Source organism: Amblyraja radiata, chromosome 9 (genome assembly GCF_010909765.2).
Source record: "Amblyraja radiata isolate CabotCenter1 chromosome 9, sAmbRad1.1.pri, whole genome shotgun sequence".
Classification (NCBI taxonomy): domain Eukaryota; kingdom Metazoa; phylum Chordata; class Chondrichthyes; order Rajiformes; family Rajidae; genus Amblyraja; species Amblyraja radiata.
The window spans coordinates 71,207,536-71,233,681 of record NC_045964.1 but is presented as its reverse complement, the minus strand read 5'-3'; the positions used below and the strand labels follow the sequence as shown (position 1 = coordinate 71,233,681).

Sequence of the window (26,146 nt, the reverse complement as noted above, 5' to 3'; positions counted from 1 at the left end):
CTCGTGTTTCTTCACGGAGGGGCGTTAGGCATGTTTCTGTTCTGTTCAACACTGACATTTTGTGACTAAACATTTAAGTTTCTTGGAAACTTATTTTTCCATTTCTGAGGCTTATTGGCTCCATTTTGTATGATAGGAAACAAATCAAGGAATGTGATAGGATTCCGACTGCAAACGTGTATTTGAATCATTAGCAATAATGAAGTGAATTAGACATTAATGATCTTTCTATATTTTCCATAATATTTTTCATTTTCCTCAATAATTGTCATATAGGGCGCACCAATAGACAATAGGTGCAGGAGTAGGCCATTCGACCCTTCGAGCCAGCACCTCCATTCAATGTGATCATGGCTGATCATCCCCAATCAGTACCCAGTTCCTGTCTTCTCCCCATATCCCCTGACTCCGCTATTTTTAAGAGCCCTGTCTAGCTCTCTCTTGAAAGCATCCAGAGAACCTAAGGCAGAGAATTTCACAGACGCTGGTTGCTGATTTAGACTTCAGACTTTAGAGATACAGCGTGGAAATAGGCCCTTCGACCCACTGAGTTCCTGCCGACCAGCCGTCACCCCATACACTAACCTATACACATTAGAGACAATTCATAATTTTTTACCTGTACGTCTTTGGAGTTTGGGAGGAAACAGGAACACCCTGAGAAAAACCACGCAGTCACAGGGAGATCGTGCAAACTTCGTACAGACAGCAGTTGTAGTCATAATTGAATGTGGGTCTCTGGCGTTGTAAGGCTGCAACTCTACAGCTATGCCACTGTGCAACCCCTATTTATGGCAATGTTTTTCAGATTACATTCCTATTCCCTTGTTGTTGTCTCAGCGTGAGTTGGTTTATCAGTAGACAGTGGTAGCAACATCTTCAACTTTTGCAGCTACATGCTACCTGATAAACTCCCCCCACTGGGTGTAAAACCAGTGGTAACCTAACTTACATCTGAAATTATGGGTTGGCCTGAGTCTGGTCAAACTCCATGGGAGAGATTCTGCAGGTTTAGCCCTAGGGTCAATTTGCGTGTACTCATTCAAAATCCACCCTAAATCTGGCATTGGTTCAAAGTGGTATTGGCTTCACACTAACACCAAACCTCTGGAATGCTAATACACTGACAATTCGGGATGCATTTAGCATTTAGTCCAACCAGCTGCAATCACTGCATTGCCAAGCTGAAACCGAAGGAAATCTTGACTTTTCTACCACATTGAGTCTGTCTGGATGGGAAATCCAAAGTCTTTAATATTGCAAATAAAGGCTGCCCTCTGAAGTCATTTTCTCTCATTTAATTGCCATCTTTGAACAAGAGCAGATAACATAATTGTCAAGAGTTTCTGACATCAGTTAATGTTAATAGTAATTACATTAAAATGGCACCCATTCAAGATTTATTGGCACTACTGGTTTATTATTGTCACGTGTACGGAGATATGGTGGACAACTTCGCTTTGCCTGCTATCCAGGCAAATCATCACATACATGTGAACATCAGGTAATGCAAACGAGAAAATAAACAGAGTGCACAAACAGTTTATATTGCCTTCACTAAATTGCACGGATGTCAGATATTTTAACAATCCACTCACATATATGGCATCAACATACAAAGCAAGAATAGTTTTGTTATAGTTATACTTAGCAAAGCAATGTTTACATGATGCAAAATGACTGCTGGAGTTCAACGACCTTAGTTCAGTACAGCTTGGTTGAGTTGAAAGGGGATTGGCAGCATATTAACAAACAAATCAAAAGAATAATCAATCTTAATTCACCTCCAGGGCAAAGGAACTAAAGAATAGAATCACATTTTTTGTTCTCCAAATCTTTGTTTTAACTAATATATTTTCTTTCTAGTTAGTCGTTGAAGGAATATCACTGAAAATGCCAGTGTGCATTATCCCTCTGTAATTATCCTGAACTGAGAAAGTAGTTGATAGTCAACCACTGGACTAGATTGAAGGAACATATTGGCCAGGCTGGATAAGGTTGTCCGAATTCATTCCCTGAAGGACGTTTGTGAACTGGAGCACTAGTATGAGTGTTGTGGGCTGAAGAGACTAGTTTCCAGAGGGCTAGTATGGACATTGTGGGCCAAATGGATTCTTGGGGTGGCAGCTCAGTCACTCAAGCCTGATGTGCTAGCAGCTCACGCATGGCTGGTGGGCTGGCAGTTGACTCACGTCTATTCCTTGAAATTCCACTTCAAGCAGGGTGCAAGTACACCAAATTCAGGTGCAGTTTCCTACCACTTCAAGCAGGGTGCAAGTACACCAAAATCAAGTACAGTTTCCTACCACTTCAAGCAGGTGCAAGGCCACCGAATTCAAGTGCAGTTTCGGACAACTTCAAGCAGGGTGCAACGCCACCACATTCAAATGCAGTTTCATACCATTCAAGCAGGGTAAAACCACCATAAAACCACACAAAACACCACATAAACACCACACTCACAGTTCAGTAGACATTCAATGTGTTCAGTTGATTCACAGCTCAGACAGTCGTGACCTCTCCCTCCTCCATCTTGAAGAGACTGAGCCACACCCACACTTCCGGATGTTATAATCCATTCCCTCTCCCACCAGAAGGGGCATGGCCTTCATGGCGTGATTAACAGGAGAAAGATTCTCAACATTTTTTAAACACTAATAACACTTTTATTTTTCATTGATGGGAAGAATCCACTGCACCTGATGAGTGGAGGTGGACTGAGGAAGATGGCCAAAAATCACAGCCGTAAGTGGTAGCTTTTTATCTAAGATCAATATACAGTTCAAAGAGGAAGTTGTCAAATTTAGACTTTTAATCATTTGCCATTTCAAACCAACCACCAACAACTTCTTTTACTTAAAACCAACCACATTTTCAATTTCAAACCACATTAAGGGCACTCAGGGTCAGTAAAACCACACTCACTGTTTAGTAAAAATGTGTTCAGTGTTATTCACAGCTCAGACTGAGACACGTGACCTTTTCACTCCCCCATCTTGTAGAGACTGACTGAGGCACTCAACACTTCCGGGTTTTATAGTCCCTCCAAAAGGGGCGTGGCCTTCAGGAGAGAGAATCTCAACATTTTTGTGATTTAAATCTTTTTATTTGAATTTCACAGCAATTTGCATACATACAATGATAACAGACAGTGACAGTCAAGGCATAATTGTGCAAAAAATTTCAACATTTTTTAAATGCTAATAACTCCTTTATTTTTCATCGATGTGAAAAATCCTCTTGTCCTGCGCAGCGGAGTAAGATGGCCAAAAATCACAGCCGTAAGTGGCAGCGTTTTTTCTAAAATCAATATACAGAACACCAGGAAGTGGTCAAGATCAAACTTTTAGTAATATAGATAAAATTATTATGGGATTGGACATGCTAAATGCAGGAAACATGTTCCCGATGTTCGGGGAGTCTGGAACCAGGGGCCATAGTTTAAGAATAAGGGGCAGGCCATTTAGAACTGAGATGAGGAAAAACTTTTTCACACAGAGAGTTGTGAATCTCAAAGTCAAAGTCAAAGTAGCCTTTATTGTCATTCAGACCTTGCGGTCTGAACAAAATTTCTACATTTCTGCAGTCCTACATATAGTAAAAAATGGCAAAAACACACAAAACACACAAATTAACATCCACCACAGTGAGTTGAATACTTCTCACTGTGATGGAAGGCAAAAGTCTTAAGTCTTTGTCTCTTCCCTTCTTATTCTCCCTCTGCGCCGAGGCGATCCAGGCTTCGGATGTTGTGACCCCGCCGGGTGATGATAAGCAATGTCAGTCCCGCGGCTGAATCCAAGCTCCGCGAACGGGCCAGTTCAACCTCGCGGCCCGGGGTGGTCGAAGCTGCCGAAACTGCGGCCCTCCAGTCCAGAGGATGCTGCTGTTGTCGCGGGAGCGCCAGAGAACAGGTCACCAACCTGCGAGCTCCCGACAATGTCGTCCATCGGGTCCGTGGCCGATCCTCCGAGGTCGGATCGCTGCTGCCGCTGCCTCTGCCCGCTCCGAGGTCTGGTGGCTGCTGCCACTGCCTGCTCTGAGGTCGGGTCGCCGCTGCCGCAGCCGCTGCCCACTCCGAATTCGGGTCGCCACTGCCGCTCCGAGGTCGGGTCGCCACTGCCGCTGCCTGCTCCGGGGTCGGGTCGCCGCTGCCCCAGCTCCGAGGCCGCCAGCTCTGCTATTAGGCCCCGGCCCAGGCGGAGAAGGGGGATACGACAAGAGAAGTCGCATCCCCCCGAAATAAGAGACCAAAAACATGTTTTCTCCCCCCCACCCACACACATACACAATAAACCAAAAATGAACTAAAACAGGACAAAAGAACACAAAAAAGAAAAAAACAGATGGACTGTAGGCGAGCCGCAGCTGCTAAGGCAGCGCCGCCATCTTGAACACACGTCCACATCTGTGGAGAATCTGTGGAATTCTCTGCCACAGAAGCCAGTAGAGGCCAATTCACTGGATGCATGCAAGAGAAAGTTACAGGGTACTGATTGTGGATGATCAGCCATGATCACATTAAATGGCGGTGCTGGCTCTAAGGGCCGAATGGCCTACTCCTGCACCTATTGTCCATTGACCCTCTTGTCTCTTGAGTACACATTGAAAAACGTTCCTTAAATGGTGTCTTTTATGGCTTTGAGAAACTAACCTGAAACAAGAAATAATTAATCTTGCAGCATAATTATTTTGGAATAATTATTTCTGAATGAAAAGGAATGAAAATTATTTATAATTAGCCTAGACTTTCACATCTGAACATTGCTGGCAAGATAATTATTTATCACCCAACTCTAACTATCTTTGAGAAGATGGTGGGAACTACCTTTTTGAACCACTGTGAAGATATTTCCAAAGTGATGTTGAGTAAAATGTTCCAGCATTCACTACAGCGCCTGAGACCCGTGTTCAATCCTGACTATGGGCGCTTGTCTGGACAGAGATTGTAAGTTCTCCCTGTGACCTGCGTGGGTTTTCTCCGAGATGTTTGATTTCGTCCCACACTCCAAAGACATACAGGTTTGTAATTGGCTTGGTTATGAATGTAAAATTGTCCCTCGTGTGTGCAGGATTGTGTTAATGTGCGGGGACCATCAGTGGGCCGAAGGGCCTGTATCTCTACAATAACCCAGCTAAATTGAGGCCCAGTAAAACAGAGGAAGTCAGATGTTGTGTGACCTGTTACGTAATGGCTTTGCATCACAAATCAATGCAACTTCAGTAAGCGATGGAGATGTTTTGTGCCTTACTCGATAATTGAAGCTATCAAATCATCTGAGCATCATTGGCTGTGGAGGTCAAGTCAGTTGATATAGATAGAGATAGATAGATTCTTGATTAGTACAGTTGTCAGAGGTTATGTGGAGAAGGCAGGAGAATGGGGTTAGGAGGGAGAGATAGATCAGCCATGATTGAATGGCGGAGTAGACTTGATGGGCCGAATGGCTTAATCTCTAAACTTATGATTGTTCTTAGCTGAATATCTGTGAATCTGAAGATTATGGTTGAAACCCTCCCCTTTGAGTAGAACATGTTAATCCAGGCAGCCACCAGTCTATCATTGAGCCACTGTATCAAGAAGACACAAAACCAGATGAATATGTTTATTCCTCGAACACTACTGCTAAACCACAGTATCACACTGTGCTTCTTATTGAAATTTCGTGGGATCACTGAGCAAATCTGGCTTCATGTTTTGCTAAATGATTACAGTACCTTTGGTTTCAAAAAGTTAATTGAGTGTGATGAGATTTTTGGGTTATTAAAAATGTTTTATAAACACAAAGGATTTTTGGACCATGGTCCCATTTTCATTTTTATTTTTTTATTTTAAAGGCTTATTAAATACAATTTGAATATTGGTACAGTTTTCATTGGAATTACAATTACGGCCCCATGGCACTCCAGTAGAGTGGCAGGGACCCGGGTTCGATCCTGACTACGGGTGCTGTCTGTACGGAGTTTGTCCGTTCTCCCCGTGACCGCATGTGTTTTCTCCAGGATCTCCGTATTCCCCCCACATTCTAAAGGTTTGTAGGTTAATTGGCTTCGGTAAAATTGTACGTTGTCCCTAGTGTGTAGGATGGTGTATTGGCACAACACTCGACGTTTATGTGCTGTATCTCTAAACTAAAGATCTTTGTTTTCCTAATGTGTGAAATATGTTTTCCAACATCACGTTTGTAAAGATCATTTTTGACCCACCTGTCCTTGTCACCAACTTAGCAATCAGTGAAAATTATATTACATTATATACAGTAGATTGTGAGTTCAAGTCCCAGCTCAGAAAACTGATTGGCGCACTGAGGGAGTGCTACATGGTCAGAGATGCTGTTGTTTCAATGGGGCTTTAAATCAAGGCCCAATTTGCTTCTGCAGTTAGATGTGAATTGAACCCCATGGCCCTATTTCAAGAAAGAACATTGGATCCCTCCGTGATATCCTGAACTCAATCAACATTAATGAAACAGATCTGACAGATTGGCGATAGCAGGCACTTTACAGTTGACTTCATTATGACACTTTAAAAGTACTTCATTGGAATGTCATCAAAAATGTTGTATAAATGCAAATGATTCTCTCCATAACAAGGGGACAAATGTTTACAAGACGTAATCATTCAGTTCCATCACCCAGACGCTGCTGCATAATGGTATAAGAACTAAATAAATGTTCTTAATGAGTAATGGCTCCACCATTCAAATACAGTATACTATGGTAAATGTAAAGGGCCTGATCCACTTGGACATCATTTGCGCGTCACGGAGGAGAATCCCAAAATCCTGGGACACCGCACACTACCGTGCGTCACTGCCTACTCCACCATGCGCCATGCACGTGTTACGACGTGCTCGTCGTGATGCGTAAATGATGTCGCGTAAATGGCGCGCAAATTATGCCCAAGAGGGATAGGCCCTTAATAGACAGACACAAAATGGTGGAGTAACTCAGCGGGACACCCATTCCTTCTCTCCAGAGATGCTGCCTGTCCCACTGAGTTACTCCAGCATTTTGTGTCTATCTTCAGTTTAAACCAGCATCTGCAGTTCCTTCCTACACATGGCTAATGTAATCTCAGACGTCGCCTTTCTTTTGCCAGATATCCAATCCTCTTGATTCCCCCATCACAACCTTGAAGAGAATTAATTACTCTATCTCCAAAAGTTTCCTTTGGTTTGAAATTTCAAAGATCTGGCGAATAGTGAAGGCAGGAATTCCTCCTCAAATGGTCAAGTGCTTATCCTGAGAGAAGTCCCCCCTTCCTTTCTCATATGTACACCGTGTCCTGTCACATTCAATTGGTAAATGTATTGATCAGATCAAAGTAAGTAGCAGAGATACCAACAACACAACAGTATGAATATTGATTTCTCTAACATTAAGTAACCCTTGCTTTCCCCCTCTCTCAGTGCCGCCCCCAACCCTAGTCCTCCAATTAGTTTAATTATCCTCCTGATTAATTCTACTGTTTTGTATGCCTCGTTGTCACCTTCCCCTCAGCCAACAATGAACCATTCTACACTTCCTTGATCATCGTCTGCTTTGATCGGTTGTTTTCAAATCTTACATTCTCTTTGAAGCCTTCCATATCTTTATTTTCCCTCTCGCCTGACTCTCAGTCTGAAGGAGGGTCACGACCCGAAACGTCACCCATTCCTTCTCTCCAGAGATGCTGCCTGTCCCGCTGAGTTACTCTAGCATTTTGTGTCTATCTTTGGTGTAAACCAGCATCTGCAGTTCTGTCCTACACAAACTCAATGTATTGTCCGGTTAGTTGATGTCTGCATTGCAGGTGGAGATGCAAGTATTGATGGAATTTCCAACATTGGAGGTTCCGGTTTCTGATGATCAGACATTAACTTTGAAATGCAAGAACATTAGATGGCCATGATCAGATTCGGTTGCGATCCACTCCATGAAAATAAATCCTCCCATTCCTTTCTCTAGGTCTTTCTACTTGAAGAATAAGTTCATAAAATCAGAAATGATAGGAGTAGAATTAGGTCATTCGGCCCATCCAGTCTACTTTGCCATTCAATCATGGCTGATCTATTTCTCCCTCCTAACCCCATTCTCCTGCCTTCTCCACATAACCCCTGACAACCGTACTAATCAATAATCTATCTATCTCTGCCTGAAAAATATCCATTGACTTGGCCTCCGCAGCCTTCTGTGGCAATGAATCCCACAGATTCACCACCCTCAGACTAAAGACATTTCTCCTCATCTCCTTCCTAAAGAAACATCCTTTTATTCTGAGGCTATGACCTCTCGTCCTAGACTGTCCCACTAGTGGAAACATCCTCTCCACATCCACCTTATCCAGGCCTTTCATTGTTTGGTAAGTTTCAATGAGGTCCCTCTTCATCCTTCTTAACTCCAGCGATTAGAGTGCCCTCAAACGCTCATCATATGTTAACCCACTCAACCCTGGGATCATTCTCATAAACCTCCTCTGGACCCTCTCCAGTGCTAGCACACCCTTCTTCAGAATGGTGACTGGACAACACAGGACATTAAGCCTCAGTAGGACAGTAGAACACTTACAGTGTGCCTGTTCTGCATTCAGTGAGATCATGGCTGATTTTCTACCTCAGTGACACTTACCTGCAGTAACTCCATAACCATTTAATATCTAAAAATCTATTGGGGTCTGTCTTGAATATACATTGCAACTCAATCTCCTCGGCCCTCTTAGGTGGATAATTCCCAAGATTTAGTTTTGTTAGTTTGGAGATATAGCAGTGAAACGCCCTTCGGGCCACCGAGTTCACACTGACCATTGATCACACATTCACACAAGTTCTACGCTATCCTTCTTTCGTATCCACTTCCTACACACTAGGGGCAATTCACAGAGGCCAAGAAACAAACCCTCATGTCTTTGGGATGGCGGATGAAACTGGAGCACCTGGAGAGATGTGCAAACTCCAGACAGACAGCACCCGAGGTCAGGATCAAAGCAGGATCTCTGGAGCCATGAGACATTGGCTCTACCAGCTGTGCCACTGTGCCACCCACTCCGCCCAAGGTGAAGAAAATTCAGTCTTGAAAATTCAAGTAAATGGCTACTTTGAGATTGTGACTGATGATTCTGGGCACAATAACCAGAGGGAACATCATCCCTCATAGCTACAGTACCTGTGAAGCCCCGTATGAAGATATATAAGAAGAAAAATGTACGAAATAGTTTTTACTACCTGTGTGGATGCATCCATGAACACATGGAGAGAGCAGTGTTGGGACATCATTGGAAATTAAAATATTGGCTCAGACAAGTAATATAACCGTAACTAGTCAAATAATCTATTAGCACCCTAGAGGGATTTATCAGAAAGATCATAGGTGACCTTTGTTAGATTATAAGTAATCCTCAGAGAAAGCGAGAGACAAAAGCAAATGTTATTAAAATTTACAAAAATGGTAATTAAATTGTCGTTTTTATTCTTTCAAATGTCAGCAAAATGATCCATTGCTTCCCATATTGCAAAGGATAATGCTGCTGGCCTGGGCTTCAATCTATGTATCTAAGTACTTCTTGCTTGATGTGTGGAGGTTGAAGTCATTTGAAACATCCTGTCCTAAAGAGCCTCTTACTCTGTGAAGATTTAATAAAAACAGCAAATGCTGGCAAATGCTTACCTTGGCAGGCACCATCAATGGAGGGAAGAAAAAAAATCTAGATCTTTCATTCATCCTTCTCCAAATGTATAGCTTTTTAATGTTGATAACTATAATTCCAATCTGCTACACTGCATTGCCAGTTGACACGATCAGAGAAAATATTTTCAGATTCAGAAATTAACCCGCTATGTTAAGACTGTTTCCCTCTGCCTTGACAATTCCTGGTCTAATGAGTATTTACAGCAGTTTTTGATTTTATTCCAGATTTCCAGCAACTTTGCTTTTGGAAGGAAGTAATGTATCCGCTGTGGTTCAAAGACATGTCCTTGGGAGCACAGAGAGACACAAAGTGCTGGAATAACACAGCGGGTCAGGCAGCATCTCTGAAGAAAAGGAATAGGTGATGTTCCGGGTCAAGGTGGGTAATTGTACCAGGAATAGATGACATTCAACCTGACAATGTCAGGTCGGTCCTGCCCGCGATGTCAAGGTTCGAAGGTTGGGGTTAAAGGTCACTGGGATTTCCTGCCTCCACTTCCATGAACCATGATGGATGAAAAGGACTTTGTTTCCGAGTGTGCAGGTCAGCTTTATTTGGGGAGAAGCAAGTGCAGGCAAAAAAGGAAAGGAATTGCACTTACTGTATGACTCCCTCCCTCTCTATTTAAATGAGTAGCATCTTGAAGGAGGACCCAAATACGCCTTTCCCTCCCTTTTGTGATGAGAATGAAAGGAGATTCGCCAGTGCCATAGAGCAGGCAAGTTTCAATTATGCATTTGTAATGGTGCAATGGCATTCAAGCCCCATGAAAAATCCAAACGTTCTTTCAATAATGCTGACATTTGTGGTGCTGTCAGTGGAGAAGGATAATCAACGGAACTGGGCAAAAAAGTTATTCAGCGGGCAGCAGATGTAAAAGGTGATCATCTTTGATCATAAACCAACAGAAGATAGTATACTCTTGTAGTTTTTACATATACTGATGCCCTCCAATGGACAAGTATTTTGTATTAGATCGCCACCTCTTTATAAGACTGGTCATCCACTGTATTACGACATCTGCAATTCCAACATATATTTATATTTACTTACAAGATGCAACCGAATGCTTGACTTTGTCTTGAAAGGCAGCAGACTTGCTTATTTTCAAGAGGATGTGAATGATCATTCATGAGCAATTCTCCTCAGACATTATCTTCCGTTTATTCTGAATAAGTCAAAGTTTTTTAATGCCAGTGCTCTATACTTTGTGACCATACTTTATTTTTGTATTTTGGTTATGGACATCCTTCAAACAATGTTTTAGAAATACAGAAAACTTGTTGAAAGTAAGGAATATGCAAGTGAGGTACAGAGTATCTCTGGAATCGGCAACCTGTCAGTATAACAAGTAAATCTGTGCGTTATTATAAGTTACATCAAGTAGCTATTTTATATATAAAGCATGAGATCTCTTTTTCTCACCTTGACAAGACAAAAATATATACAAAACATAAAATGTACTGTTGCACTTTCAACGTGAGAATTTCTTTATCTAGATAAGGCTAAACAGGAAAATTGAGTACAAGTGACCTTGCTCCCTTTAGCACACTATGGTTCAGAAAGGTTTTTCTTTTCACCCATTCATTAAAAAAATGTATTTTTTTCCCCTTAATTTCACTTTTGAAGTAGAAAAAATATTTTGAAAGGATTTATTTTTATCACAACATTGGCTCTGAAGCAGCTACGTAAAAAAATAAAAAGCTAGCAGTGCATTTGATCAGTTAGAAAATAAGGATTAATTGGTTGTTAATTGTGATCAATCGGTACTTGCATGGTGGATGTTTAAGCATATACTGCACTGCAAAGTAACAAAGTCCAATTCAATAAATCCTCTGTTTTTTTCAAGGAGAATAAATAACTACCTCTGAAGTTATCCCACGATGTTCCATACAAATGCTTACTTTTCACAGACAAACTGCTTGGCCACTGTATTTGATTACATTACTACAAAGGAAAAAAAACAATGTTTGCTTTTGTTAAAAAAGAAAGCACACTCCTTTCATTCTAGTAGTAGTACATTAAAGTGGTAGAAAGCAGTTGATAAATCACAAAAGAAGAGTTGTTTAACACTTCTGTAATTATTCATAACAAAATCTCAAAGAATGCATGAACACAAAGGTAACAGTCAACTTGGCCAAAAAATTAAAAGATTCACCTGACATTTATTAAATAATCAACCCACATCTTGTAATGTGTTGTAAAAGCTTTGTTTGTTTATTTTAGAGCGTCCTTAGCTTTCAATAACTAGGTGGCTCTGGCAAAGCCAGCATTTATTAACAATCCCTAATTGTCCTTGAGAATGTTGTGGCGAGCAAGCTTCGACATGGTACAACTGAGAAACGTATTAGCTTGGTCAACTTCAGGGGGTAATTTTAAGAGACAGCCACATTTCTGCAGGGTCTGGACTAATGGATAAACTATATTTCTTCCCCTAAAGGGCATTGATGAACCAGTTCTGGTAGCTTACGAGCTGATTATTTTACATTCATCATCACCAACACTGGCTGTTTTTTATTTAAACGCACAATTATTGGCTGAATTCAAATTCCATAGCCATGGTAGGATTTTGGACATGTCTATGAATTACTAATCCGGGCCCCCGGGTTATTAGTCCAGTTAACTTAATCACATTATTATCAGTGCACCCAAGTGTTCATACATGCTCTGCAAAAGAAAAAGGGAGTGGCAATGAATAAGTATGAAGGACTTAAATATTTATGATTAAAATTCAAGGCACATACATGATACACCAAGACGGTGCAAGATTAGGAACTTTGGTTCCTTGCACAATGGAAAATTTAGGACAAAAATAGAATAAAACCAAACTATTTTGACATTGCCATCTACACAAACATGAACTGACATCTGTATTACAAAAGTTGCAATTTATTTTAATGTAGTTTTTCAGCATTCTTGCTGTAGGCATTTTCTTTAAAAAAAAAAGAATCTAGAATCTAGAATCATTATTCTCTTCTTAGATTTAGTGCCAGTTTAACCAGTATTGCTTATTCCAAAAACTGGCTCCAAATCAGAGCTGTCAGTTGCCAAGTAGAGGAGAGAAAGAATAGACATCTCAATGGGTTCAACATTTGTGTGCATTAATCGAATTAAATCGATTAAACCTACAATCATCTGAGATTCAAGTGAACAGCTAACCCTTCAGTTGTCAGTAACATCAACACACCCAGGTAAAGGTACTATGGGAGTATTTATCTATCATTATCATTCATTCATTGTACAGAATACTGCTAACGCAGAACATTTCGCCCTAAAATGGAGTCTCACCCTTCAATTAACAGCATGTCCCTCATGTAAACCTGAAGTGATACAATGGTACAATTGAGTGGGGTGAGGGTGCTGGAGGAGATGTCATGGAATGGTACACGATTACGAGATTGTGCTTATGCATGGCATGTTCCTGATCTCGGCCATGCCATTGTCCAGTTTACACCCTCCCATTGGGGTCTTCTCTTGCATGCGGTTCCACTCCCACAGCTATCCATGCCAGAAACAAGGGCTTTGAGATGAGATGAGGGTGGATGGGGTGGTGCTGGCAAGTGGCCAAGTAGGCTCTCCTTTGTGTGGCATGGAAGGCACAAGGGAACAAATTGAGACAAAAGAACAAATGTTCATGCTTAAAAGTCAAATTTTGGTGGGAAAAAAACAGCCAACTTGAAATATTTGGGTATAATGTATGGTCAGCAGCAATGCTTTCCTGCAAAGATATCGGTGATGTACCAATGAAGAAATTGTGCCACATTTGTCAAATAAAATGTAATGCAGCTGAATATTCCGTTCATTGTCCCAACAATCTGCTGGATATCTGATTATAATAAAGTAATTGGATGTGATGATCATGGGTTACTCAGCTGTACAGCAGTCGGGAAATATAATAAACAGCTTCTATTTTAATGGAGGAACTGGTAATGTTCCATATTACTTGCAGATATTATGGAATTCCACTCAATTCATTTTATGACAATTTTGATCTTCCTGCATGATTAATCTCAAAGACACCTATCTGACATCCTTATTCGTTTTTTTTTCTTTTGGCACGGAAAGGTAGCTTTGATTAAAATGATTTTTGTTTTAGTTAAACAAAAGTGTTCCTGAAAACTGTCCAGTCACACAAAAAAAAAGTCAGCAACAATGTTTTAACATTAGCATGGAGAAGTGTGCGCTCAATAAATTAATTACTTTGTTGTTGGAGAATAAACCTTCTTTATTTTGCTAATCAAAGACTGCTCTGGGCTGGTGTTGCAACAAAGACATTCCTAGTGAAAATGATCCTTATTATTATGAGACTACAATGTTCCTGTACTGACAGGTGTAATTAGTGTTGGGAAATCTAATTATGGCAATTTTATTCCTTGACAGAATGTGGGGATTATTGGCAAGGCAGGCTTTTAATGCCTCACCATAATTGCCCTTGAATCATGAAATGGCCAACAATTAAGAACAACGGCATTGCAGCGTATCTGGAACAACATACAGTCCAGAATGTGTAAGGGAATTAATTAAATTAAAAGAATATTTATCAATCGTTTTAAGATTACGACAAGGAGCCAATTCACATTATATTGTACACACGGTGTCTTAAAAGTACTGAACATACAGTTAAAGTATTGGATTAAGCACCAGAACTGGCTTTTAGATACCTGCTTGATTAGGCTTTCGTTCACGGAAGGTATGTTTCGTCCACATTAAACTTTCAGCTTCGGCTGAGTTAACGGGGCCATCGACTGCGGTGGTAAAATGATTCTCTGTCCCTGGGCCAAGGGTTCTGGGTTTCAATTATATCTGCAAATGCTACTCCAGATTTGTATGCAGTGTCCTCTGCTGGAAATGTGATGAATGTGGCCTCAGCTCTTCACTCCATGGGTTGATTTTTGTGAACACGACTGGGAGATACAAGAGGAGGAGGGGTTGGGTAGGGTGTGGTGGGGGAAAGGGGGGGGGGGGGTGTGGTGAGGCAAAGTGATGCCAGAAGTCGAAGATGATAGGGGAAAAAAAATCATACCACTGCAAGAGATCAAATACCTTTACGAGAAGCAAATTGAAGGAAAGTGGAGGAAAGGGCCTGAAACTCATCAGTCTATGTTGGTTTCCCAGATTATGTGCCAGTGCAACTATGCAGATGCTATGAGCCCATTTTGGAAATTATGTCATTAAATGCCGACATATGGTTAACGAAAATGCCATTTATGAACATAGGCCTTGATTGTACAGCAACAACTATACAGCATACTTAATCTCTTTTTTTTCTGTTTTAAATCACTTGACTGCTTTACAAAATTGTTGCTACTTAATTTTTTTTGTAATAGAAAAGATAGCGTTTTTTTTACACTGTATAAATTACACAGTAGGCAGACACAATCTGTCTGGACAATATTTCACAAATATATTCTAGAAAGTCCTATTGTAAGTGTGGGGGGGGGGGGAGGGGAGTGTTCAGACTGCATGGTCATGTATGACACTGTTCCAAATCTGGAGCCCCACCCGTACAGTATCTACTGTTGCCTCTGGCATGGCTGTCCGTATAGCTAATGGCGCCATTCGGAGGGTATATCGACTGGAGTCGGAAGTCCTCCTTCAGCATTTGTTCATTATTTAATGAGACTATGTGAAAGGTGGTCTCAGTCATTTCAAGGATGGTGTTGTCCTTTTTCGTGCCGGCTTCGCAGTAGTCGTCTTTCCGGCGCCCGCGGTTGTACTTCCACGTGTGCGAGTCGTACTTCCCCTTTTTGTGCATGTGCCAGCAGAAGACACTGAGCAGGGCCACCAGAACGACCAGCACCGCTCCCCCTATCAGGCCTGCCAGCAAGAGCGGGGAGCTCAGTTCCTGCTGGGTGGCCTGCTCGGGGTTGGCGGCCGTGTTTGTGTTAAAGGACGACGGCCTGGTGGTGGCCTCCGAGCAAACTGTGTCGTCCTCGGGGTGAAAGTTGTTGGAGGCGTCGAGCAACACCATGCAGATCCTGTAGGTGGATCTGGGCTCCAGGTTGGGCAGGCTGAGCCTGTCGGTGTGGCTGCCGACTATCCGCTCGTGCACGATGCCGCCCGCCAAGCTGTGGCCCAGCTTCACCCATGTGATCCTGTACTTGGCCACCGCAAAGACGGCCAGCCAGCTGATCTGAATGCAGGTGTCGTTCACGAACTGAATGGCAAGATGCAGTGGGCCCGCCGGAGGGGGGTCCGTGGATCCGTCGTCGCTGCCGCCACCGCCGGGCACGAGGGCGCTCGAGCCTGGCATGAACGGGAGGGCGGTGGCGTTGGCAGCGGGAGTCGAAACAGTGACAAAGACGGTGGGCAAGGCGGACGGCAAGGGGGCAGGGGCCGCGTGAGTCACTTTGGGAGGTGTAGTGGCAAAGGGACAGGACACCAGATTCATATTCAGGTCTCTTATAGCCATTCCCCTGACCTTATCGGGCCCCTGACACATCAAACCTCGCACGTTGATGGAGAATGACAGCGACTGCAGCCACTTGGTCACCCATTTTATGTTGCAGTCACAATACCACGGATTATTCCTCAACAGAATTTGTTTCAAGCTGGTCATGCCATCAAATGCTCCTTTTGCCAGCATCCGGAGCTGATTGTTGGAAAGATCCAGCTTCTCGAGGCGTTTCAGCTGCCTAAAGGCGGTGACAGGAATCTGGCTGATTTGGTTCTCCTGCAAACTCAGCTTCACCAGGTTGTCGCCCGGGAGGTTCACCGGGGGAAGGGTGAGGGAGTTGCGCACCATGGAGAACTCGGCTAACTGCGGCAGCTGCTCCAGGGCCCCATCGGCGATGCCGCTGTTGGTCAGCAGGTTCCCATCCAGAACCAGGCATTGAAGGAGAGTTAGGTTGCGCAGGGCTTGCTCGGACACGGTGGAGATCCTGTTCTCATCCACCCGCAGCTCCTTCAACCCCAGCGGCAGGCCGACCGGCACGCTGCTCAAATGGTTCCTGGACAGGAACAGGAGCTTAAGGTTGGCAGCTTCCTTGAAGGCGCCGTCCTCGATGCCAACGGTGGAGATGGAGTTATCATCCAGGTGCAGCTTTTCCAGGTTCTGCAGTTGGCCCAGAGCTTCCCTGGAGACCGTCTGGATGTTGTTTTCCTGCAAGTGGAGCTCCTTCACGTTTTTGGGTAGGTTCACAGGGAACTCGTCCAGCTCGTTGCCGTACAGGTACACAGTCTGGACGGAGAGCACGTTTCGTAAGTCCAGTGGAAATCCAGCGTTGTTGATGACGTTGTTTTGGAGGTAGAGAATGCTGGCACCCTGTGGTATCCCAGAAGGCACTGATGTCAAGCCACGGTCATTACAGTACACGTATTTCTTATCGCAGCGGCACTCCGGAGGGCAAAAATCTGCCCAAGTTATTTGTGCATACAGTCCCAACAGAAACATGATCCATAAATACAATAAAGTAATCCAGTCCTTGGAACAGAGTCTGGTTTGTGACACTCCCATCACTCTAACCATTAAGGGTTTTCTAATTGCAAAGCAGCAAGCAGGCTGTTAAGAAATCCACACAGGAGCAACTCCAGTTATTGTCGAGCAAGAGCAGAGGTATCTGCTTCATCCACCCACCCGGGAGAAGTGGTGACTTGGACGCCTGGCGAGAATAATCCGTGTGTGCAGTTTCTTGACGCTTCAACGGTGGAGGCGGCAGCAGCAGCAGCGACTTGTCAACTGGAGACGGTCTCTGCAAATTCTTTCATCCAAACCAGGACCCTCGGTGATAACCAAAGCACATCACATACTGCTTCCGCTGGTGATTGGCAATTTGAAATTGCACATATATATATATACATGCATGCACACAGCCTGGCAAGCGTTCGGTGGGTCTATTAAATCTGAAGTCGCTTCATCGCGCACTGGTGATCCAAGTGAAGGAGCGGTGTCATTGCGGCTCGCCGTACACATTCACAATCCTATTTAATTTTAAAAAAAAGAGAGACACAGACACGAGAAATAAATGAACGGTTCGTTTGGATTCACACACACTATTAGAGAGCTGCGTTTTTTTTTTTCAAACCTCGATCTGCCTCTGGTGGACAGATCCATGGGCTGTCAGTGCAGCATTAACTGCCTTCAGTTTATTCCATGCCAGTTAATAAAACAAGACTATTAAAAAAAAAAACCGTGCGGGGAAAGGCAGAGCGTGAGAGAGTACAACGAGAAACAACACTGAGACTGGCTAAGGTAGAAACGGTGGCGATCATCACCGGACCGAATTTACTACCAGAAAATTAGCGAGAGAGAAAGAGAGAATACAAAGTCAAATCAATTTTGCACTAGAGAATCTGATCAGGCTAAAAGCAAACAAACAGTGGAACGGTAAAGTGAATCATAACCACCTTCTCGTTGCTGTTAAGAATCTGTGTCCATCCGCTGCTTTTGTTTCTCGGGTTTGACGGCTATCCCCCTGCCTTAAGAGAGCGAGAGTCGCACTGTCCCAGTAGTTGGTGTCGACTGAGTTGTTCCCCCCTCGGCTGCTGTCATCAGTGAACTGGGTCTCTGCTCAGCCCAGCTGGATGCTTCAGTTTTCCCAGTCTGACCATGCTTCAACTCTTCTCCCTCTCTCTCCGGAGCCCCCTCAAGTCTCGCTTCTGTTGTGGAGCCGGTTCTAGAGACGAGAGAGGATTTTATACGTTAGGCAACCATTAGCGAGGAGGGTAAAAAAATTTATATATATACAAGCCACTGCCACTTATTACCCCCCCCCCCCCTCCCCCCTCCCCCCACCACCCCCCCCCCACCACCCCCCCCCTCCCCCCCAACCCCCCACCCCAGATCCAATACCTTAGCCTGTATTGCTGGGCGCGCACAGCGAAATGCCAGTAATAATGCGTCTGATCAGGCTGTATATTGATAATGTAAGTCTTCCCTTTTCCCTTTTTAAACCCCCTGGGAGATGTATACAATTATGAATTCAGCTGACAGCGATCTCCCTCTCTCTCACACAGACCCTCCCACCTTTCTCTCTCTCTCTATCTCTCCCCCTCTCTCGCTTTCTCTCTCTCTCTCACCCCCACCCCCTCCTCCTCCTCCTCCTCCGTTTCAGAAGAGACTCTACCTCGCTGGAGCGAATGCCCGGTTCCTCAAACGGCTCGGAGCCCCTTTGACAAATTCTGGATTTGTTCGACAAATAACGCACTTGGTCTTTTTTCTCTCTCCTTCTAATCTGTCCCCAACACCCCTCACAACCCACCCCCTCTTCTTGTTTACTGACCTTGAGCCCGTACAAACAAAATATGATCCTTCGCGCAGTGAAATAGCTGATGAGACTATTTAAAATCTGCGTTTAGCTGCTTCGGGATTTTTGGTTGTTGTTGAAACAACACTCGCGCAAAGCTTCGATGGCCGGTCAGAGATTATCCTACACTCCAAGAACTAGTCAAAATCCTGGTGTATTAAACGATAAGATCCAAAGAAAGTTGCAAATGAATTGGACGATTGCCCCCCCCCCCCCCCCTGCTATCAATCGCTGATCATTATTGAACAGTGAAAAAGCCAAGCTTTCCATAATCCCACTGTAACGGATAAGACGGTTCTTGCCAAAGCTTTGCGCAGACAATTCATTGCCGACAACCAGGCAGTTCGCCGCGTTTTTGTTGTTGTTAATGTTGTTATTTTCAAGGGGACATCTCTGAGCTACACTTTACTGCACGAACCCGAAAGATGGACGCGTTACTCGGGGAGTTTCTGACACCCAAACCTCTCTAATGCCCATACTGATGGCACTGGGCGAGCTCCAGTCCCGGCCCCCGTGCATTCCGTTTCAACAGTCCTTTCCACTGGAACAGCCAGCACAGTTAAACCGAGCAAGACTCTCTAACCATTCTTTCTAACCTTCTATGCCGGAACGGATTTTTCACTCCGAAAAAGATTTTAAAACAAAATCTCTGCAAAAAAAAAAAAAAAAAAAAAAAAAGCCCAAACCAAAAAGGCGAAGCGGTGGTCAAAAACTGCGGAGAATGGTACGCATCTCATTACAGGATTTGCGGCGAGTTTTATTTTTCCCAGGAAGATCGCTTGCCGACGTTATTCGCAACCTTGCATCGCCCCGAAGTTGCTAACTCGCGAGTTGCAATCCTCCGATGGAGATCTTATTTTTTAACCAGCTCTTCTGATCCATACCGTGAAACTGCAGGAAATCCTCGCCTCAAGTTAGTGTTGATATTGGGGGAAACAATATATATTTTTTTTGCAATTTCGTCTGTCTTCCAGTAAAGCGAGCGTGCGTTGTAAAAAAGCGGTTTTGTTGTTGTTGTTTTGTTGGTTAAACACACAATAAGGGGGTGTTTAGGGGAGCGGTGGGTCAGCGCTAGGGTTAACGTGTGCGCAGCCCCGCTTGACAAGTGATCGCAGTGTGGAGAAGGCGCTGGAGCGATGCTGCGGCTTCTAGCGAGGTGGCGGTGCTGCACAGTAACAGGAGGCGTTACAACCCACCGCTTTCGTAACCATTTGAGTCTCGCCGGCAAACTAACCACACACACACACACATATACACACATGACACGCACAGACACTACTGCACAGGGGAGGGAGGGAGGGGGACAAATAAAGTACTTGAAAAACAGCTCAATAAACAGGCAGAATGCTTTTGAGGGAGGACATTCAATTCAAGGGGAAGGCTGGCCAAGGAGTTTTGTCTTGGCCCCCCCCTCCCCCCCCTCATTTTAAGACGTGTTGCAGAAAGCGCTTGGTTTGTGGAAAAATGGCCTCTTCCGCTCTCTTTAAATATTTGGTGTGTTTTTTTTAATTTACCCCCCAATAAACTCTTTACCGTGTGGGCAGGTCCGTTATTTAGCGGTTAGGGTTGGAAGCAAGACGGGAGTAGTGTGTAGTTTACCAGGAGCGCCAGCGGTTTGGAAGCGGGAAGGGCTGGATGGAGACTGGGGTCGGGGCTGGACAGTGCAGGAGGTGCTAACTCGGCGGCGGCGGCGGCAGGCTGGTTGACATTATCTCTCTCCATCTCTCTCTCTCACCCCCTCTTGGAATCTGCGGGGAGCCGAAAGGGTTAAAAAGAGAAAGCTAGAAAGTCTGCGGTGGCGATTGAATGTCCTTCCACCCACCCCCTCCCCCAGACTGCACAAATCCCCAGCATCTCTCCGTGGTCAGGGGGGGAAGCTAAGGGTTTCTCTGGTTGCTGGGTGGTCCTGCAGGCAGCTACCTGTGACCGGTGCCACTTCCACCATGGTCAGGGTGAGCCGCGGCTGCAGTGTAGAGTCTAGGACGCAATCATCTCCCGGCTCCGTGCCCTGCTTGGTAGAAGCCACTCGCTGATTTTTATTTTTTTGTTGATTTGGAGGAAGAAGCGTTTTGATTTTCAAAGAGGGCGAGAAACCCCCCCCCCCCCCCAACAACCAAGTTTGGGGTTGAAACGGTATGGGTCATTTCTACGGTGGACCTTTCGGCCTCGGCACCAAGCGAGCTGCGGTCTCCCCGAAAGTTCAGATCGCCGAGTGCCCGGGTTGACCGCTCTTGCTCCAGTCGTGGTTCATGCCCGCTGCGGACAACGTGTGGACGAGGCGGAGGAAGGAGGACAAGACCCAGCTAATGTCCCGGCGGCGATGACACCGGTTCTACTCATCGGGAAGACGCTCGGGAGGAGTGGGCGACAGAAAGCAGCAGAAGACGGTGCAAGTGAACGCTGAAGATGCCATGGCCACGGTGCCCTGTAACATAACGACCTCACCAGGACAGTCAAGGTAAGCATTCTCCTGTGCATCTCTGATTGTGGTGAGCTCACTGCTTTTGCACTGCCCACCCCAACACTCTGCATATTGGTGACATTACTGCATTATTTCTCAGTCATGGAGTCTTACAATGGGGAAACAGGCCCTTTGGCCCAACTTGACCACACCGACCAACATGTTCCCATCTATACTAGGCCCACCTTCCTGCATTTAGCCCATATCCCTCTAAACCTGTTCTATCCATGTACCTGTCTCAATGTGATAGTATCTGCCTTAATTACCACTTCCAGCAGCTCGTTCCATACATCCACCACCCTTTTCCTCCTGCGCTCCATGGAATAGCGTCCTAGCCTGCTCAACCTCTCCCCATAGCTCGAGCCCTCGGGTCCTGCCAACATCCTTGTAATTATGCTCTGTGCCCTTTCCTTACTGTCTACGAATTTCAGCTCACCATGCAGCCATCTAAAACAGCCATTCTCCCTGTACCCCTCACACCCCCCCTCCCTTTTTACATTCACATTAGTCTTCATTCACAATTTTCTACCCTGAGAAATAGATGCTCAAAATAATTTGCAAACCACCTTCTCCTTCCACCTTGTAGGGCAAGACTGTTGGTAACATGAAGGATAAAGCAGCCCGCGTGACTTAAACTCAATGCACCAGCTAATACATGATTTCCTCTCCAACCACCTCCCTATGGCAGCTGGGAATACCATCTACACAATTCATAAGTTCATAATTCATAGGAGCAGAATTAGGCCACCCGGCCCATTGAGTATACTCCACCATTCAATCTTTGCTGATCTATCTTTCCCTCTCAATCCCATGCTCCTCCTCATAACAATCTGGCACCCTTACTCATTAAGAACCTGTCAATCTCCGCTTTAACAATACCGAATGGCTTGTCCTCTATAGCCGTCTGTGGCAATTAATTCCACAGATTCACCACCCACTGCCTAAAGAAATTCCTCCTCATCTCCTTTCTAAAGGTACGTCCTTTTATTCTGAGGATTCGCTGCAGTTCAGTGAGCTAGGCTGCTCCGAAAATACCTGCAAACCTGTGGTCTCCATCATGAACAAAGAAAAGGTAGGGTGATATACTGCAACTGCACAACCTGTACGTTCCCCTCCAACTCACCGAGGGGCCAGTTTCTGTGCTGTATGATTTTATCTAACATCTTATTTGTCTTCATTAAATACGATGCACAACTTTACAGCTACTTCCAGAAACCAACCATCGGTCTTTGCTCCTCACATCACCAAGAGTTAACACGTGTACCTCTATCTCCTTCTGCTCCAACCCTCCACCATTTCACCTTCAGCAGCTCCAATAAGCTCCTAGAAAGTGGAGGATGATGCTGAACAAGGCAGCATAGAGTCATACATCATGGAAACAGACCCTTTGGCCCCTCATCCATGCCAACCAAGATGTCCCATCTAAGCTAGTCCATGCCCGCGTTTGGCTCATTTCCCTTTAAACCTTCTCAAACCACGTATCTGTGTAGCATTGCACATCACGCTCCAGAACTTAACTGTGCAAACAGACTGTGCATCAGAAACGAGAATACCTTGAACAAGCGAATCCATTAATTTACATTTGCCTTTTAGAACATCATGAGCTGGAAATGGCTTTCAGATATCCTGGGTTATGTTCACTTCCTTAAGAAGCAGAGCAGTCCATTTGCACACAGCTCAGTCCCCTGCCCGGCAATGTGATAATGTGTTACTTTGTGTTGTTAGTTGGGGGGTTCAATATTGGTCAGCACTCCAAAAGAACTCCAGCCACAATCATGCCTTGGGATCTTTTAAAGTGTAATAATTGGTACAAGGTTGGTTTCCCTTGCTAATCAACTTGCCATATAGTAAAATAGTTATTATAGTAATAGACTAAGACTTTGCCTCCATCACAGTGAGGATGTGCTTGGTGAACTCACTGTGGTGGATGTTTAATTTGTGTTTATTGTATGTTTTGTTATTATTGATTCTGTGTATGACTGCAGGCAACATAATTTCGTTCAGACCGAAAGGTCTGAATGACAATAAAGGATCTATCTATCTATCTAGTGCGAAGGATGATGAGATTGGTTAATGGAATAGCATGAACGAGGAGAGACTAAACAAAAATCGACGTTATTTTATGTTGAGAACATGGTGGTGATCTAATGGAAAAATATCAAATTACTGTCCACCTGTGTACTGTGGTTGATACAGGGGTTATTTTTCCATGGTTTGTGTGTATAACCAGGACACCACAATCTCAATAAAGGGGTTGGCTTTTTAGGAATGAGGTGAGAAGAAATTTCTGAACCCAGGTATGGGTGAATCTTTGGAAATCACTATCCAAAACAACTGTGGAAGCTCGGTCGCAGGGTATATTCAAGACAGTGGTCAATAGATTATTAGCTATTGGGATATTAGGGATTAAAAGGAAATGGAGTTGGTGCAGGAAAGTGAGGCTGATATCTGTGTTCATCCATGATGGATGGGCTGCATGGAGGTAGAAGGCGCCCGGGATGCTTTGCAAAGCCGAGTGACCCGGTGGGCCTAGAGCAACCGGGAGCAGACCTCCGAGACAAACCAGCAGCTGGACGGGCAGTGAACCGGACGAGAACAGCCTGGTGGGCAGCGCCACCGAAGAACGAGGGACCCAGTGGAGGGACGCCGAGAACAGAGAGGGATCTGGCCAGGGGCCGCCAAGAATGAAGAGGGACCCAGTGGGGTGCCGCAGTGGAGAGGGATCTGGTCAGCGGCCGTCGGGAACAGAGAGGGACCCGGCAGTTAGCCTGCGGCCCCATGATAAGACTGTACTAAGAACCTTCGGTACTTAGTCGGCGACTCTTTGTGTACAGCCCAGGTGAAGTGTGTTGTAAGGTTTTACCGGATTACAAGCAAAAACGAAGAATTTCACTGTACCTAGGTACATGTGACAATAAAGCATAATTAAATCATTGAATTGATTGAATCTTTGTAATTGGCGAAGCAGGTACAAGGGTCTGAATCGTCTTCTTGTTCGCCTAATGGAGCAACATAGTTCAATGTCCCATTCCCATAAAACATTTCTGATATCATAGCTTTTTACTCAGTTGCACACTATGCTTGATATAGACATGTAAGTACACAATTTTCTCACCCTGTCACCATACAGCCAGAGCAAGATTCTCGTACGGTCCATTCTAGTTCCAGAGACACTATTTGATTTATTTTCCTTATAAAAATGCTGAACTATTTATTTCCTCTTCCGAACCACTGATCCCACCTTTTCCTACCTTTTAGGCTGCACAGGGAATGCAAGAATATAGATCATATGCAGGCAGATGAGATTAATTTATTTTAGCATTAAGTTTAGCATGGAGATTGTGGGCCGAAGGGTCCGTTGCTGTGTTTAGTGTAGTTTAGAGATAGAGCGCGGAAACAGGCCCTTCGGCCTACGGAGTGCGCGCTGACCAACGATCCCCGCACACTTGCACTATCCCACACACCCGGGACAATTTACATTCTTTACCAAAGCCAATTAACCTACAAACTGCATGTCTTTGGAGTGTGGGAGGAATCCAGAGCACCTGGAGAAAACCCACGCTGTCATGGGAGAATGTACAAACTCTGTACACACAGCACCCGTAGTCAGAATCTAACTCGGGTCTCTGGCGCGGTAAGGCAGCAACTCTACTTCTCTGCCACCGTGCCGTCCTGTGCTGTATTTTTCTCAATTCTCTTCTCTCCAATACACTGTTCATGTCTTCTGGTTTCTCTCCCGCTTCATCTCGTGCTCTCACTTTCTTTCGTATCAGTCAACAGCTCTCCCCCGATGATTTATGCACAGATTCACCGTGACCGAAGTCACTGACTCCCTCTCTCCTTACAAATACTCTTTCCATTTTCCCCAATTTTTTTTTTTTTTTAAACTTTCTCCTTCTCCTTTCAAGCAGACGACTTCTTGCACAACGTGTTTGATGCTGCCAGAGACTGACTGGAAGCTAGGTGCCTTGGAATTAAGAATAAACACTAAATATGGTCTGTAATTGGGAATTGTTGATAGCGTGCCTAGAATGTTGCCTGCCAGACATATTATAGTTATGCAGCAGAGAGATTATATGATCGTACTTCAAACATCAGTGTGGTTAGAATACTGCCAATAATATTGGAAGCATCTTTTATCTCAAATTATACCTGATCTCAGCAAACAAATAGTATATCCCTCAATTTTTATGTTGCTATTATAGTGTCTTCCCAGGTCATACCGTATCCATGGAAGATGGCTGTTGGCAGAATTCCCATCTGCTCCTGAAGAGAACTATCTTGGATCATAATCCTTCAGGAGGTTAGGTAAATGCACTAGAGTCTCCAGTTAAGCAATCTGGGTACATCAATGGAATAGGTTAAATGGCCCAATTGGGCTTCTGTCATTCCATACGTACACATGTTGGAAATGCTGAAGTAACACCCAGTTGGATTCTTAATTTAGTTGACTACTCATTTTGCAGACTGAATAACCTGTTGTTCAAGTCCTCCAACCACACTGATCATGCTGTCTATCGATGCGATACATTTTTCAACTAAGAAAGGTGGCACAGTGGTGCAGCGGTAGAGTTGCTGCCTTACAGCGCCAGAGGCCCTGGTTCGATCTTAACCACGGGTGCTGTCTGTACGGAGTTTGTACGTTCTCCCTGTGACAGCGTGGGTTTTCTCCGGGTGCTCCGGTTTCCTCCCACACTCCAAAGACGTGCAGGTTTGTAGGTTAATTGGCTTCGGTAAAATTGTCTCTAGCTTGTAGGATGGTGGTAGTGCACG

At 44.4% G+C, this 26,146-nt stretch overlaps 1 protein-coding gene and 1 long non-coding RNA gene across 7 annotated transcripts in view; one reads left to right on the top strand and one right to left on the bottom strand.

Annotated features, from left to right (window-relative positions):
* Positions 1-10,866: 10,866 nt before the first annotated feature.
* Positions 10,867-26,146, bottom strand: part of flrt2 (fibronectin leucine rich transmembrane protein 2) — a 92,461-nt gene continuing 77,181 nt past the window's right edge. The window contains exons 1-3 of one of the 6 annotated variants that reach the window (XM_033027698.1): positions 19,797-20,084; positions 18,014-18,282; positions 10,867-17,587 (exon numbers count right to left, since the gene is read on the bottom strand). In XM_033027698.1, coding sequence (XP_032883589.1) covers positions 15,135-17,135 — 2,001 coding nt within the window. In that variant the 5' untranslated portion in view covers positions 17,136-17,587; positions 18,014-18,282; positions 19,797-20,084 and the 3' untranslated portion in view covers positions 10,867-15,134. The other 5 variants (XM_033027702.1, XM_033027699.1, XM_033027700.1 and 2 more) reach the window with 5 other exon arrangements.
* Positions 20,410-26,146, top strand: part of LOC116977249 — a 79,180-nt gene continuing 73,443 nt past the window's right edge. The window contains exon 1 of the long non-coding RNA XR_004413156.1: positions 20,410-21,370. This is a non-coding gene — a long non-coding RNA (uncharacterized LOC116977249). The remainder of the gene's footprint in view (positions 21,371-26,146) is intronic.